Raw genomic sequence first — 16,393 nt, 5'->3', positions numbered from 1 at the left:
TCAAACATGCCATTTCAGATGTGCTTTGTCTAGCCTAGACAATCATTTGGATTGTTAACTGACCAGTGACCATGTTATGTGGATAAGTTAACACTTATCTAAATTTCATTTTTTCTTCAGTTTCTCTTGTATAAGAAGAGAACTATACAGACCCAACTTAAAGAACCATTTCACATGCTGTACTCAGAAGTTTATAGTCCAAAAGACTACCAACTATTCAAAATTAATATAAGTTAGTGTGGGTAAAAGCAAGCATTTAACCAGTGACAAAACTATTGTTCTAAAACTTTTTCAGGCTTGTTGATGTCTATTAGCTGCATACAAACTTCAGAGCCCAGTCCTTTTTGAATTACTTTTGCACAAATTGTTAAGGTTAGAAACAGAGTCATCTGTATTCATAGCCTATGTGGTTTAAAAGTAGTTGGACTTTGTTCAAACATTCAAAAAATCATCTTCGAGCTGCAACTAATCATAGAAGACTTAATTCCTCAAGGAAATTGTCTGGGAAAGTTATAAGCAGACAGAACAGGAATTTATAATGGAAGTTGGATTGCAACCTCGGGCTCTCATCTCTAAAATGTTTACACATGTGAGTATCTCATTGAAGACATACAAGGTCTCAGTGCTGCACCAAGATGTAGACAGATTGTGGGCACCTTTGTGATGCTTTCCTGAAATCTGTGAGGGTTGCAGAAAGGCTCCTTCCCACAGGGAACACGTGTTCAGGTAGTATTGTGGTCTTCAAGGTGTTCTAGCTGATTATCAGTTTTAAAGAATAATACTGTCTTGCTCTTAGAAAAGGCAGAATCCTATTTAATTACATGACAATAGTTTTATAGCGTCTGTATACAGTGTCCGAGAGCCATGGAAGGAGCAAGGGTTGCAAGTCTACCTTTCAGGTACCTGGAGAGACGAGCTGAATGTCTGCATTCCAGGCATAAAAGGAATTAGGCTACAAAAGGCAGGGTTTTCTCAAAGCCACACTGGTCCCCACATTGAGTGAGAATTAGGTAAGCTAGGTCAACAGGGACAGGCAAGATGGAAGGCTGAAATTCAGGAACAGGCAGCAAAAGCTCCTCCTTCTGTGTGACCTTAAATCCTCTTTTCACAAAATGGAGCCAGAAACCCAAGCTTTTCTAGTACCTTAGTGATTAAACGCCACACAGTGAACATGGGAGACTCAAATCTCCTCTCTGCCTGAAGGAGCTAACATTTACATCTCCCACAAGAACTCTCTAATGACTCAGCTATATGATATACTACCTTGGACTCTCACAACTCTCCTCTCGTTAAAGCTCTACTACTCTTTGTGGTATGTTTAAATATTCACTGCAGCAAACACCAAGCCCTGTTTTTCCCCCCATGCCCTGTTGACTGTCCTGTCCAGCCGGCTTCACAGTCAGATTACAGAATTAGCCCATGCCAGTCAAGTCCTGCAAACATTATATTATTCCATGCAAACTGGACCAACTTCAAAGCAGTGATTTCGGACAACTCCAGAAGCTCAGGGACACCTGGGTTCGGAGTCACAGGCGTGCTGCCAGGAGGTGGGAGTGCGAGCAGCTTTCCAGGCGCCGGTGCATGCCAGGCTGCGGGAGGAGAGGGTGCGAACCTGTCCCACTCTGTAGGAAAGCGGGAGGCCCAACTTACGGCGCTCTGAAAGCACTCCTGGAAAGGATCCTGCTGATGGGAAAGGGGGAGCAATACCGGCAGTGCCAATCTGTCGGGCTTGTGTGGCCATGAGATGCCTGCCTACCTGCTGTGTACCTGCAGTCTAACAGCCACAGGGACGGGGCATCTCCTGGCAGACACGCACGCATCTAGCGTCTTCAGGGGTCAGACGGTCGTTGCTCCACGATGAGAAGCCAACTGTGGGACTGGGGAGAGCCGGAGCAGCCCTGCCGCGACAGGCGCTGCTGCCTGGCGCTGAGGAGGCCCGGGCGGCCTGCCGCCAGCAGCGAGGGCAGGGTGGTGGGTTTCACCGCAGCTCCCTTCAGTCACTTCGAAATGCTTGTGAACGGCACCGGTTTTGGAGCAGCGCGTTTCCTCTCGACCTCTCATCAGAAACTCCTTCACACGCGCATCCACACAACGCGCATCCACACACACGCACACGCCGCCTGTGGATGCAGATGAACGATTTCACCTGACCCGGCCGCCTGCGGGCGTCGCTCCCCTCGGGCGCCGGCGGCGTCCCCCGCCCGCCACAGCCCCGCCACAGCCCCGCCTCCCCGGCACCGTCTCGCCGCCTCAGTGCGCGCCCGCAGCGGGCTCGCACCTCCCGCCCTGCCGGCGGCCCGCGCCGCGGTGGCAGCACCCGCGGCCTCCCGTCACCGCCCGGTGACACCGCCCCGGGGGCCTTCCCGCCCGGCCGGCTGAGCGGGGAAGAGCGCCTGGGGGGTGCTGGGCGGCGGCCATTTCGGGGCGTGAGGGGAGCCACCCGCGGCGACCCCCGCCGCGGGGAGGGGTCGGGGGCAAGCCGCCGGAGGTACATACAAAGGGGAAGGCGGCCCCCGGGTGAGGCGGCTCCGCTTTCCCCGGGCGGAGGGAAGGAAGGAATGGGCAGGAATATTCTGGACCGAGGGAGGGGAGGAAGGAGAAGGTGATGAATAACTTGAATAAATCTGCAGCGGAGCTGAGGAGAGGGGGAGGGAGGCGGCGGCGGGTCATGTGAGGCACAGTCATGCTGCGGGCCCGAAGAAGAGAGTGGGGCACGTGGGGGGGGGCTGCCCGCCATAGCCGCAGCCTTGCCCCCGCCCGGCGCCCCCTCCCCAGCTAGGAGCGCCGCCACGCGGGGACACCCCGCCCTTCCCCCTCCCCGGGCTCGGCGCCGCTCGGCAATTTCCGCCACGCGAACCGAGCCTATTTCCGTCGGCCTCGGCCAGACGGGCTTTATGTCTGCCAGCGGGGCGCGCATGCGCGGCGGCCATCTTACGTTGTCTCTCGCCTGCCCTCCCCTTTGGCGAGCTTTCCCCTCCCCCCTGCAGCTCCGCGCAGCGCCCTCCTCCAGCGCTCCGTGAGGAGACGGGGCCGGGAGGGGGAGAGACCCGCAGCGGCGGGGCAGGCGGGAGAGAGCCGGAGGGAAGAAAGGACGGGGCAGACGCACGCGGGAGGAGGACCGGTCCCAGGCGCGGTTCTGCGGAGGAAGAGCGGGTGCCGCCTGTTATAAAGGGGGAGGAGGCGGAGGGGGAAGGAAGAGCGTGCGGAGCGGAGCCTCCTCCAGAGACAGCCAGACACAGAGGGAGGAGAGAGAGGCTGCCTGGCTGGCTCCCCCTTCCTCCCTCCCTCCTTTTCATGGACTCTCTTGTCGGGCTGCTGCTTTTCTTCCCTCCTTATTCCGTCTCTCTAATACCCAAAATGATTCAGCTCCATGGCTGCCACTGAAGGGGATGTCCCTGCCCGGCTCAGCCTGCCGCTGCCGCCCTCCCGTGCGCCAGTCCTGTACGTATCTGCGTTCTCCTACTATTACTACTACAGCGGTGATGGCGAGGGGCGCCGTCTGCCTCGCCGGGCTGCCCCGAGGGCCCGCCGGCTGCTCTCGCCCCGCCGGGGAGGCGGCGGCCCGGCGGCGGCCGCCGTGGGGAGGGCGGGCTGTGCCGGCTGCCGGCGAGCCGCGGCGGCCGGGCGAGCCGCGGGGAGGAAGGGGCTCGCCCCCGGGGCCGGCCGGCTCCTGCGGGCATTTCCTCCGCCCGCTGCTCGCCCCCCGGGAGAGGCGCAGGCGGGGGGGCGGCCGGGGAGGGGGGTGGTCGTGGAAAGCAAAAGGGGGGGGGGGGAGAGGGAGGAAGAAAGTGAATGGCGGAGGGTTGAAAGTGTCACATTCAGAGGCGCTAATCTCGAGGCGGCGGAGGACCGGTCCTCGCCCCCTCCCTGTCTCGGAGGGGAGGAGGAGGGGAGGGGGGTGGTTAGCGGCGGTGCTGAGGCGCCTCAGCCCGTGCTCTGCGGGAGCCGGGGGGTGGGGTGGGTGGCTGTGCCTGGTGCCTCTGCCCTGCCGTGAGCGCAAAGCTAACTGTGTGTATGTGTGTCTGTCTGTCTCTCTCCATACCGGGGGATTGCACTCTTAAAATACACCCGATACAATGCACCAGCCTGACTCAGCCGCAGACATTAGTGCTAGGAAGATGGCGCACCCGGCAATGTTTCCTAGAAGGGGCAGCAGCAGTAGCAGCGGCAGCAGCTGCGTTACTGCTCCCACTGCACCAGGTACCGGCGTTGGGAGCGCTGCCCTCTCTGCCGAGGATTATCAGCCGCCTTTGCTGGTCCAGCCGCCGCCTCCATCTCCTGCAGCATCTTCATCAGTGGGTCCACAGCCGACACCCCCTCCTCCACAAAGCCTGAACCTCCTCTCACAGTCTCAGCTCCAGCCGCAGCCTCTTGCACAGAGTGGAGCTCAAATGAAAAAGAAAAGTGGCTTCCAAATTACCAGTGTGACCCCTGCTCAAATATCAGCGAGTATGAGCTCTAATAACAGCATAGCTGAGGATACAGAAAGCTACGATGACCTGGACGAGTCCCACACTGAAGACCTGTCGTCTTCAGAAATCTTGGATGTTTCTTTATCTAGGGCCACTGACTTGGGAGAACCCGAGAGGAGCTCCTCTGAAGAGACTTTAAATAACTTCCAAGAGGCAGAGACTCCTGGGGCTGTTTCTCCAAACCAGCCTCATCTTCCTCAGCAGCATGCTCCTCTGCCTCATCACCCACAGCAGAGTGTTGTGATCAATGGAAGTGTTCACCCCCATCATGTTCACCACCACCACCATCTTCACCACCACCACCATGGACACCATCATCCATCACATCCTGGGGTGGGCAGTGCCCCAGTTTCTGGAGGACCACCACCCAGTCCATCATTTAGAAAACTGTCAACAACTGGAAGCTCTGACAATGTTATATCAACTGCACCAGTTTCTGCTGCATCATCCACTGGTTCCCCGGCATCTGTCGTCTCTAATATCCGCACTACAAGTACTCCTGGCAATTTAGGTGTAAGTCCTGCTACTGGAACTAGTACCTTAAATAATATGGGTGGTGGTAGTTCTAGTGTGGCAAGCAGTGTGCTTGGTACTATAAATTTAAGCAACATCACAAGTACTGGTAATGTAAATGCTTTGTCTGGAACTAGCAGCAGTGTTAATGTGAATATCTTGAGTGGTGTTGGCAATGGTACGAGTGCTTCCTCTAGTGTCATTAACAATGTTACTAATCCAACTGCAGGAATGGCAGTGGGATCAAGCCAGCAGCCGCCTGCATCTGGCACATCAAGGTTTAGGGTTGTAAAATTAGATTCTAGTTCTGAACCTTTCAAAAAAGGTAGATGGACATGCACTGAATTCTATGATAAAGAAAACACTGTTGCAGTTTCAGAAGGAGTAGCAGTAAACAAAGCAGTAGAGACGATAAAACAAAACCCGCTTGAAGTGACTTCTGAAAGGGAGAGCACCAGTGGGAGTTCTGTTAGCAGCAATGTAAGCACACTGAGTCACTATACAGAAAGTGTGGGAAGTGGAGAAATGGGAGCACCTACTGTGGTACAGCAGCAAGCGTTTCAAGGTGTGGGTCCGCAGCAGATGGATTTTAGCAGCGCTGCTCCTCCAGCAATTCCAGCATCTAGTATACCACAGAGTGTTTCTCAATCACAGCTTGCACAAGTCCAGCTGCATTCTCAAGAAGTAAACTATCCACAGCAGAAGCCAGGGGTCCAACCTTCTGCACAGGCCAGTCTAACCACTGTTACTGGGGTTCAGCCAGCCCCAGTTAATATACTAGGTGTATCCCCATCTCTGGGCCACCAGCAACCTGCCATTCAAAGTATGGCTCAACAGCCGCTACCATATTCTCAGCCGGCGCAGCCTGTGCAGACTTTGCCAGTTGTGCAGCAACAGCAGTTGCAGTATGGACAACAGCAACAGCAGCAGCAACAGACAGTTCCTACGCAGATGGCTGCTGGTCATGTTAAGCCGGTGAACCAAAACTCTGTTGCGGGGGCTATGCCAGACTACATTCAACATCAGCAGATCCTTCAGCCTCCAGCCCCTGCCATGCAGCCTGGTTCTACTGGAGTAGGAGCAGGGCAGCCGGTTCCCGTTGCCCAGGCACAGGGCATGCAGCCTTCAGTACAAGCACATCCAGCCACTGCCCCAGCCCAGCCTGTTGCACATGCTCCGGCAGCAATACCAGGTGTAGGTACCAGTGGTCAAATGCTGAATGTTGGGCAGCAAGGAAGCGTAGCTGCTGTGGTGCAGCCACCGTCTGCTGCAAACCAAATTCCACCTCCAGTTATGCCGTCAACGGCTGCTCCTCCATCTTCACAAGTAGTGCAGCCTGTGCAGACAGGAATAATGCAGCAGGGAGTACAGGCTGGTGCTTCAGGCCTTGCTCAGCAAATGGTCATTGCTCAGCAAAACACCTTGTTACCTGTACAGCCACAGGCACAAGGAGTGGAATCTGTAGTCCAAGGGATGACTGGCCAGCAGCTGCCTGCGGTTAGCCCTATACCTTCTGTTCCTGCACCAAGTCAAGCTGGTTCAGCTGTGCCCCCTGGCATACCTTCTGCTTCTATAGGTTTGGGACAGCCACAGAATATAGCACAAGCTTCGGCTGTGCAGAATGGGAATTTGGCTCAAAGTGTTAGTCAGCCTCCCTTGATATCAACAAGTATAGGTATGCCAGTGGCACAGAGTGTGCCACAGCAGATACCGCTAAGCTCTACCCAGTTCCCCACACAATCACTAGCTCAGTCAATTGTAAGCCAAGTTGAAGATGGCAGACGCCCTACGGAACCTTCCCTGGTGGGTTTACCTCAAGCTGCCAGTGGCGAGAGTGGTGTTGGAGCATCAGCTGTTTCAGATGGCGGTAGCAGCAATATGCCATCCTCTGCTTCCCTCTTTCCGCTGAAGGTGCTGCCGTTGACAACACCTCTTGTAGATGGTGAGGATGAGAGGTAAGACTGCCTGTAACCTTATTAAGGGGTAGACTGATACAGTGTGATTTACACTAACTTGCAGGTCTTGTTACAGCCATTCTGTGAATAGAAGTGGTGTGATGTTTTTGTCTAATCAGAAACATTGTTTCTCAGGTCCTGGCACATGTAGGTATTACATTAAAATACTTATTTTTCTCTTGGGAGGGTGGGTGGGTTGTATTGATTATGCTCTGAAACTGCTGCATGGGTAAATTGCGTTTAACAATCTGTGACAGTGTGTATATTCCCATTGTATAGAGGAAGACAAAAGGATACTGTGGAATGTGGGTATGCTAGTGGTGATTGTAGTTTAGCTTATTTATTATATTGAAATAATGAATATTTATTCCTAGGTAGATTATTTTTTTCCCACGAGCCTAGACTTCATCCTGCCTCAGCCTCTCTTTTTTGAGGATTGACTTTACTCACTTTGGACTGGTTGCAAGTCTGTGGTGTATGTAGAAGCCTTCTCTTTGATAGCCAAGAGGCGCTTTAGGCAAATGAGTATGGTGGGAAAAGGGAGGTTCAGCAACACTGTTGTGGCTCTTTAAATTGAACTTGGGGCACTTTTGGTCTTGGTGGTTTTACTTCAAAGCATTAATCCATTGTGAGAGCCGTGCAGGCCTGTGGAGGGGTGGTGAGCCTTTGAATCTGGTGCACTGATTCTATGCAGTCAGAATAAGAAACCGCACATGTTCTTCCACCTTCACCTTTTCATATAAATGACCACTGGCTGGTCTTAATAGTAAGAGCATGTGAATATTCTCATTTCTTTGACGGTGAGTGCAGAAAAGCTGTGTCAGTTGTGAAAGGCCCTTGCATGTGCAGGCTGAAGCAATCCGAACAGCAGTTTCAAAGTGCAGTTGTTTGATACTAATTCTGTGAGGAAATTCCTCACTGTATTGAGGACCTCTTGTGATACATGTTTACAAATGGACAGGAAGACTGTGGTGGTTCTCCCAAAAAACTTCTTGTCTAATAAGAAGCTGACATTAATGGGAGAAGTACCTTTAAATAACCTGCCTTGAGAATGTGGGAGAGGACAGAAAAGAACACTAGAAAAGAAAAACAGACTCAAGTGAGGAGACAGAATAAAGCACTGAACACTTACAAGGTGGAGGAAAATGCCATAGCAATGGGAGGTGAAGTCCTTCTTAAATATCTTCTTGGTGCCATAACTCAAATCAGGAGTAGTATCAGTGGCCAAACTGGAAAAAAAAAAAAAATTGTGTTGCTGGGAGAGGCTAGAGTCTTTTCAATATTGAAAATACTACTCTATCAGCAGCCTCTGATTATGTTGATCATGAGGTGTTGACTGCCTTAGTGGCTTTCATCACATCTTTCCAAGATGCCAGAGCGCTATAATGAGTAGCAGCTTGTCTTCCAGGAGTCCTAGAAGACAAGTTCCAACACTGTTTCGTTGTGATTATGTTTTTTGTACGTGAAGGTGGTAGAAGACAGATTAAAGTGTTAAAGCCCACAGTGTCACCATTATGCTACTAGCAGTCAATTTTCTCAGAAATGTTTTCTGGTCCTCCTTCCTTCGATCTTTCTAAACCAGGACACTAATCCTCTTCATGGGTCCTGTTTGTGTTTGGTGGCGTGTGTTGCTTTTTTTTATGTTCGGGTTTTTTTGTTTGTTTTGGGTTTTTTTCCCCATCATCTAAAAAAAGCCCCCTAAGCTTTCAGGGATCCTAGCTGAGTAAGAGAATCATAAACTCATTGATACTCAGTGTTTTGGAAAATGACATCTAGCATGTGACTTTACCCTGATTTTAAGAGCATATGTTAGCTGTTCGTCATGATTGGTAGCTTTTCCAGAATATTTAATTCCCTGAAGGTAACAATAGCCAGAAATACCTTCTTCCTCTGTTATTTGGCTAGCCAAAGATCATATCCTTTCTTCTCCCATGCACGTTGTGTCTTTGTTCAGTCTGTCATCTCCAGGTAGGCTACACTTTTGTTTAGCTGCAGTTGGAAAGTCATTTAGATTCTTTACACAGAGCAGGATATGACTCTCTTAAATGGAGACCAAAAATAATTGCTTTTTGTTTTGCATGGCAGTAGTGGTCAGGTCACTTTTGTGTACAGTTAGATAATTTACAGCAGTACTTGTCCCCATACAGCTGCCTGTAGCATTAAAAACTTAGTGAGATGGCTTCTGTTTCAGCTTCCAGGGGATCTCAGGGCAAGGTATTATTTGTATTGTCATCTTGACTGGAATCTCTTTTGGTCCAGAGCTTAGACCTCATCACTTAATAAAGGCAGTGCAAGATAATGCTGTTACTCCGCTTGCTTCCTCACTTCTCTGCCCATCGGATGTCTCTAGCTAGAGTTCTTGAGAATTTTTTGCCTGCTTGTTAGATTATTCCCCCCTTTACTGAGGTAAAAGGTAGTGTATTGTAACAGTACATAAGCATTTAAGAAGGAGGTATGCTGTAAATATGTGTGTATAAAATCCCTATTTCTCTCTCTTATGCGTACATATACTGCTGCAGATTTGTATCAATACGTCCCAAGTGATTCTAAACCTGGCAAGGGAAAAGGTAGGAGAAAGGAGTAAGTGATGACATAATTGGGCCAGCGAAGAAGCTGTAAAATTCCATTTAGTGTGCCTTTGAAAAAACATCTGACCCATGTAATACCTTGTTTAGATTAACTCCCAGCTTCCGTTAAACCTGTATATAATTGCATTTAAAGACATGCCAGTATCTTTAAGTCTTTAGGCCTGTTCAGTTTTTACAACACCATTTGCAGCTCTTTCTATGCCCTTTATCAGGGCATTGCCTTTTAAATATAGGCAGTGTAGAGTGTGTCGGTGTATCTGCTTTGAAAACTGTAGCCTTTATATCCCCAGTATGAATGATTTTTTGAAAAAAAAAAAACCAAAAAACAAACCCTTCACTTTGACTTGAAATAAGAGATATTAAAAATGAACTGCTTGGCAGAATGTTGTATGGAAAATTAATTTGCAAACTTAGTTTATTAAGGAGAGGATTCAAATAATACCATTACAGTTTGTGTTTTAAAAAAATCCAAAACAATGACAACAAAAAAAACCCCCAACAACCAAACCCACGTCTAGTTTTTCTGACTAGTCTTTCTTCAGCCTGTTGGGTATGCCGTAGAGGTTTGTATGTCGGTAGATTCATCATCTCTTCTAATATTTCAATGTACTAAAAATGCTGGCAAGTTTTTTGTATGTTAAGTATCTTTTTTTCTTGGGTTGAGTCATGGTGTGGACTTGTTTCAGTGCATGATTCTCATATAGTTTCTTGGATTTGCAGCAGTTATCTTGATTTATTCAGTTTGGTTATTAAATCCTGTCAATTTTAGACATGGTCTTTTGAGCTTAGTATTTCATCCCTAGAACCATAGAAGAGGATTTCTTTTATTTTTATGCTTTTGAAACTTAAGTATGGAAAAATACATACTTGTATTGTGGTGAATTCTTTTGTGTATTTGTACTTACTGTTGCAAAATCCGTTTTACATCTTCCTAGACAATGCCTTATTATGCTGCAGATGCTTGCAATAAGATTTTGTACAGACTTGTATAATTCTTAAACTACCTGTAAAGCGAACACTTAAAGTCAATGTATTTTACAGTATTTATAAGGGCTGTTGTAAGTGAATTTAAAAATAACTTAATCTGAAACATTGTTCACAATTACTCAAAAGCAGATTTTGAGAATGAAAGAGAACTAATAACTGTCTCCGATCTTTGACAGCATTTCCTGTAGAGTTGCTTTTATTCTATTTAGTCTGATGCAAGTTTTTTTCACCTGTATGTGCATTTCATCCAAACAGTGAAGCAAAAGAGAAAGGAGGAAATTGTGATGATAAACACATAAAACTGACATAGAGATTTGAATTATTCTTTATTATCTGACAACCTCATAGTTTTCTTTTTGAAGATAAATTTTTATTAAAAGATCCCTTTACACCTGGACAGAGGTAGACAAATGTTGGAGGAAATATTTTTTTGTTTAGGATGTATGTTTTGACTTGTTATTAAGTCTGTGGAGAGACTGTAAGATTAACGCTGAATGTGAGCACTGAAAAGACTTGTAAACAGCCTTTGAGAATCTCTGATAGTAGTAACTAGCACTAGCTTGTAAAGCAAGTGTACAGTCAGAAAATCGGATGAATTTTAATCATGTATGTAGTTAGGAAGGTTGATCAGGTACAAATGAGATTTTTACAGATGTAATTGAATACTTATTGAAGATGTTAGGCAGTAGAGAATGAACGTAATAAAGTACAACTGGAAGTTTCAATTAAATGTTATTTTTGATGCAGTAACTATTTCGCATAATTATTTTGTAAGCTGTTCTAGAGTGTATATGGGCTTTCTTACTTGCTGGAAATTTTGCTTCTGTATTTGATGAAAAAGGGAGAAGATACTTCTAGAAGATATTTCACAATGAAGGATTTATGGTGGCTTAGCATAGATTCATGGTAGTGGGTTTTTTTAGCTGCATCCTGGGGGAAGTGGTGGTGTTTTCCATCTTTCAGATTTAAAACTTGCTGCAGAGTCTTGCCACCAATGTGAAAACTGCATAAATTGAGTTCTGGGCAATTGACTGTTAGAAAATTCTCTTCATATCTTTAATTTGGCTATTTATGTAACTTGAAAAAATAGTTACCCTTGGTAGTGGTAAGTCACATGAGTAAAAAGAGAGTGCTTTGGTGAAGAAAATGTGGTTGCTGTTGTGTCGTGCTGACAAGTCCAGCTTCTCATTTCATCTGATGAAATAAAATACCTACAGTTGGCTGAATTGACTTTGTTAGTTCTCTGCTCTGAGTAAAGAACAATGAGGAGTTCAGTCTGCGCCTTGTATGTCTGCTGGCCAGCTGTAGGTGGCAATACCTGTTTGGATGGACCTTTTTTCTCATCTCTTTTTATAGATGTGTTTTCTGCATGCCATGATATGCTTTGAACTAAGGACTGCTGCAGGCTTGGTATTGCATTGTCTTTAAAGACAGGAAGAACCAACAGATATCAGGGGGTTGTAAAAGCAGTAATTTAGCACTTAAGGCAGATTGTTGGAGATACTGAGAAAAGTATCTCTCCAACTAATAAAGTGATTTCCAGAAAATGTTCCTTAGCACTACAGTTTTGGCTGGTCTTTGGAAATTGTCAGTGGATAAGCAGACTAAATCATGTATGTATGTGTGTACAAAAAGAAACAAAAGGTTTTAAAATATTTAATGTTGAAAAGCAATCTATGTTACTGTCTCAGGTTTTGCATTCTTTATGTTACAGGCTAATCTGGAAATTAGAATTATCCCTTCATCAGGCTGTGTATTGGTAGTGAAATGTTTCAGCCTTTACAAATTACTATGTTCTAGATAATGTTACAACATAGTAATGACTGTAACTGTGGTAAACTAGCAAAGTTAAGAGGATGGGAGGGGGAAATAAATACATCACCCCCCACCCCAAAACCAAAAACCACCCCCAAAATATTCATGTATCTTGCTTAAGCGTAAGTAAAAAAGCAAATGGGTAGCACACCTATGCTACAAAAATCCCCTATTATAATGCCGTTCACTTTACAGAGCATAATGAAATAAATAAGCCTTTTCAGACCTGTCTCTTAAGAGCTTAGGGGGTAGGTCAAGTTGTAAACAGTAGTATTGCTGTAGTCTTCTAGAAGAAACTATGCACATCTGAGTATCAGTGTAATAATAGCAAGTGTATTCTTAGTATGACCTTTTTGGGAATACTTTGTGATCTGGGTTTGCAGTTTGATGTAGGTGAAATGTTAAAAAAAAAATAGAAAAGAATATTGTCTTTTGTTTTCATTGATTGAATGCACATGTTCGTTTCTGTTCTTGATTAATTTATGAGACTAAAGTGTGCTGTGTGTAATAGGTATTACACTTTTAACAAATAACTGAAAACTTTTTTTTTAAAGTGAGCCTATAACTTTAATTTAGTGCATTTAGGCCACCAAAGGCAATATTGTTAAGCAAAAGCATGCTTTAACAGCATACTAAGCAGGGACTAAGGGTAAGATTATTCAGTAAATTATTTAATGGTAATGATCACCATAAACAAGGAACTAGTTTATTCTCAATGTGATTGTACAGGAAACCATAGCCTAAAGGTAAGATAGAAAGAGCTCTTGAATGACTGGAGATACCACTTTATTTTAGCCTGTTCTAAAGCATTCACAGAGTTACAAATTGCATGATGGAAGTGCAGCTTAATTATGGTATCAAATTGGAGCACCTGATCATCCTTCTGCTTTAATGTCTTGCAAATCTTTTAACTCTTGGTTTGCTTTTGGATTTTGGTTACTAAGATAGTGATGGCGCTATGGTCACTTGTGGTGTGGAAACCCTTATCAGCTCATTTTGTGCCAGCCTTCCAAACACCTGTTACACATTAACAGTGTTTGAAGGCAGGATTTGGTTTGTGGTTGCAGTTACATGTAGAAGTCTCCATCTTCCACTGACACTGGACAGACTTGCCTCAGAGAGGGATTTAGAGATTATAAATGTTTGGCAGACAGGGACTGTAATGATCCCATACATGCAAATGTCAGAGTATTGCCTGTGATGGTTTAGGTATTTTATCATGGTTGGTTATCTTACGGACTAAATGACTTGCTAGCACCTACTAAATGACGACTTTTGGCTTTGGTGCCATGCAGAGATACTCATCATAGTTCAGAAACAGCATTATGCTTTACTAATTGAACTTTTTCAATTATATGAATTTTTTTACACTTGCAAAGTAAAATCTTGAACACTTTACTGTGATTTTCTCAAATTACTGAAACAAACTTGTTTGCCATTTTCTTTGAGCAAGCAATTTATTTGTTCTTACTTTCTTTAAATTATTTTAGCTTTGTTTTGTACAGCGGAAGTGATGCCTGAATTTTTTTTCTACTCCACAGTCTGAATTACACATGTGGGTCTTGACTTCTTCTAAGTTGTTTTAACCTTTTTTTATGAATTCAGTTATTAAAAAACATTTAAACTGGGCTATATAAGCATAGGAGTGTTTCAAAGTGTTGCTCCATATGTGCTACATATATGAAGTCAAGCTTTCACCACTGTGCTCTGTGTAAAATTCACATGCACCTAGTTAGATAAATTTGGGCGCTTAAGCAAATCCGTGTTGTAATGTGTTTTTTAAATGTTCATGCTTTAAGAGTTTATTGTACTGTTTTTGAGGTGCTTAGTGTTGGTGAAGTTTCATATATGGAGTACCTTTGACAATCAGGACATGTGTTTAAGTATTGTAGGCATTCAGGCTTGAAGTTCTTGTCCCAATTTATGTTTCTTCTTGCAGTGCAGGGCTAGTGATGGTCCAGAACAAAGTAACTTCTTTGTTCAGCAGAGAATGTCTACCTAAGCAAACTAACCTTTATAATTAGCCTTCCTTGCTGAGGGTTGTAGATAATGATCTGGAATGAGTACCGGATTTTCAAAGTATATTAGAAGAACAGAGTAGGAAGTAAAGCAGTTTGAAGTTTTGTTTATTATTGACTAGAAATTTAACTAATTTTTGAAGCTGACTATAATCCTTGAAGAGCAACAAATGCAAGTACCACTGATGGTTTTTTTCTCAAGGAAACTTTCAGAAAACCATGCTTTGTATTTTAATAAAACTTAAGGGGTATCTTCATCATCTGTTCGTCTACTTTTAAACAACCCATTCTTTTGAGTATAGTGGAGGATTATGATTTTATAAATTGCTAAAACAGGCAGAAGGTGGTATTCCATAAGTTTAGACTTAACAGAAAGATATGGGTGGGCCCACAGGCTGTTAAAAAAAAATGTAGACAGAATTTCTAGTAAGGTATAGATTTGATAGCAAATGGAAGTTGGTTGTAGAGTGTTCTATAAACTCCTGCTTGTGTGCTAAACCACTTGGCCAGGCAAATTGTTTGAGCTTGCATGTGATTTTAAGTACTTATCCAACCTCCTGTTTGTATGTCTGTTGGGTTGGTGGCTTTTATTAGGTTGTTTTAATTAGCATGGATATCCACCAGGAACTTATTAGAGCTGTGATGTCTTTGTGTGTAATCAAGATGTGAACTTATCTAGCAGTTACTTGAGTGACAGTATTGAAGTACTGTGCTAAGTATTAGGGACAGTATTCAAAGCTGCTGAATATGTGGATACACATTCAACAATACTTTTGGTGTCTTAATGCATTTAATAATAGCTTTTTTTACTACTGTGTTGCAGTATAGTTCGTAAAGACAAGTTACACAGATAAGGTAATTTCGGCATGCAGTGCTATTAGTGTATGCTTATTTCTGTATCCTCAGTGTTACACTTGGCTCACTCCTGTAAGATCAGAAGGTGCACATCAAATATAAGTGACATCATTTTTTTGCAAACATTGTTGATCTTTTATTTGTAATCCATTGTCTCATGGGTCAATTACAGTCCTAGTTATTGGTAATCAAGTGTTAATCTTCTTTGGTGCTTACATACCTAGTCCTTTTAATTGCATAAAATGTTAGGTTTCTGAATTTAGTGTCTGTTGTGAGTTGCTTGTGCTTGGTTTTAAATTGTTGTAAACAAATGCATGGTATAGAAATAACTTTTAATGTTTTTTTAACAAATTTCCAGCAACTTTGAACTCCCTGTGGAATGTAGAGGGATGAAATCCATGTCAAGATGAGAGAAAACTTAAATGCCTTTTAAGCTTCCTCTGACCTTCATTTCATCCAACTCTGTCACAGTTGTATACAGATGAAAGAGATGACTGGCAGTCATAACTTATATATAAGAAGCTGTAGAAATTGAAGGAATCTGAAACGTAACTATACTAAATTTGTGTTTCTATCTATTTAGTGCTGTTAGAGCTAGTAAGGAAGACTGTGATTAAAAGTAACTCATGTATGATTGCTTTCACTTATATTGTGGCTGCAATCATGAAAAATTTCTCTTCTTAAAGAAGAGCAAGCAAAAGCTACTCAGGTAGAATCTGAATAGTGAGTGAATTGTTTGACATATATGGCCACTGAGTTGGGATAAGCATAGTAAAAACCAAAACAAACCCACCAAAACCAACTCCTCTAGATTTCCTGGAGCGTTTTCAGCTTGGTAATTTTACTGGATGTATGTGTCAAGGTATCATAATGTGTTTTGTGTACCATGTGAAGAGATGCTGTATTTCTCTGAGGAAGTCTGTCTGTGGACTGTAAATAGTGTTTTAATTCTTCCAGGGTGAGCCTAACAGAAGTGGAATACTTTAGCTTCCCCTGGGATTTCACGAGGGTTCATGCAGCAATGCTTGCCCTATAGAAAGAAAGGCATGTAAAGGGAAGCAGAACAGTTCAGGATGTCTCATGATTGTCGTGTGTGTAAATTTGTGCATGGTGTTAATTGTCATTGTCCTTCAGTGTTCAGGATTCTCAAACTCTGAGCATCTCTGAAATCTGGCAAGGAAGGATTTTGT

At 44.6% G+C, this 16,393-nt stretch overlaps 2 protein-coding genes across 9 annotated transcripts in view; one reads left to right on the top strand and one right to left on the bottom strand.

Annotated features, from left to right (window-relative positions):
* Positions 1-1,442: 1,442 nt before the first annotated feature.
* Positions 1,443-2,917, bottom strand: LOC129784287 (translation initiation factor IF-2-like). The gene is made up of 2 exons (XM_055801590.1): positions 1,757-2,917; positions 1,443-1,589 (listed from the first exon to the last, which is right to left on the bottom strand). The coding sequence occupies exon 1, from the start codon at positions 2,915-2,917 to the stop codon at positions 1,994-1,996; it is 924 nt and encodes a 307-aa protein (XP_055657565.1). The 3' UTR covers positions 1,443-1,589; positions 1,757-1,993.
* A 55-nt stretch (positions 2,918-2,972) lies between these two features.
* TSC22D1 (TSC22 domain family member 1) overlaps positions 2,973-16,393 on the top strand; it is a 95,856-nt gene continuing 82,435 nt past the window's right edge. For 7 of the 8 annotated variants that reach the window (XR_008746800.1, XR_008746801.1, XR_008746805.1 and 4 more), the window contains exon 1: positions 4,089-6,940. Coding sequence is in view for 1 of the 8 variants with exons in the window: in XM_005233774.3 (XP_005233831.1) it covers positions 4,119-6,940 (2,822 nt within the window). In the remaining 7 variants the exon portion in view is untranslated. Of the gene's footprint in view, positions 3,442-4,085; positions 6,941-16,393 lie in introns of those variants that run through there. The other variant, XM_005233774.3, reaches the window with a different exon arrangement.

Source organism: Falco peregrinus, chromosome 4 (genome assembly GCF_023634155.1).
Source record: "Falco peregrinus isolate bFalPer1 chromosome 4, bFalPer1.pri, whole genome shotgun sequence".
NCBI lineage: Eukaryota > Metazoa > Chordata > Aves > Falconiformes > Falconidae > Falco > Falco peregrinus.
This window is presented reverse-complemented; position numbering and strand designations above follow the sequence as displayed.

What these genes read in the sequence shown, in the direction of transcription:
- LOC129784287 (XM_055801590.1), bottom strand. Translation starts at nt 2,917, where the DNA reads ATGCGCGCCCCGCTGGCAGACATAAAGCCCGTCTGGCCGAGGCCGACG.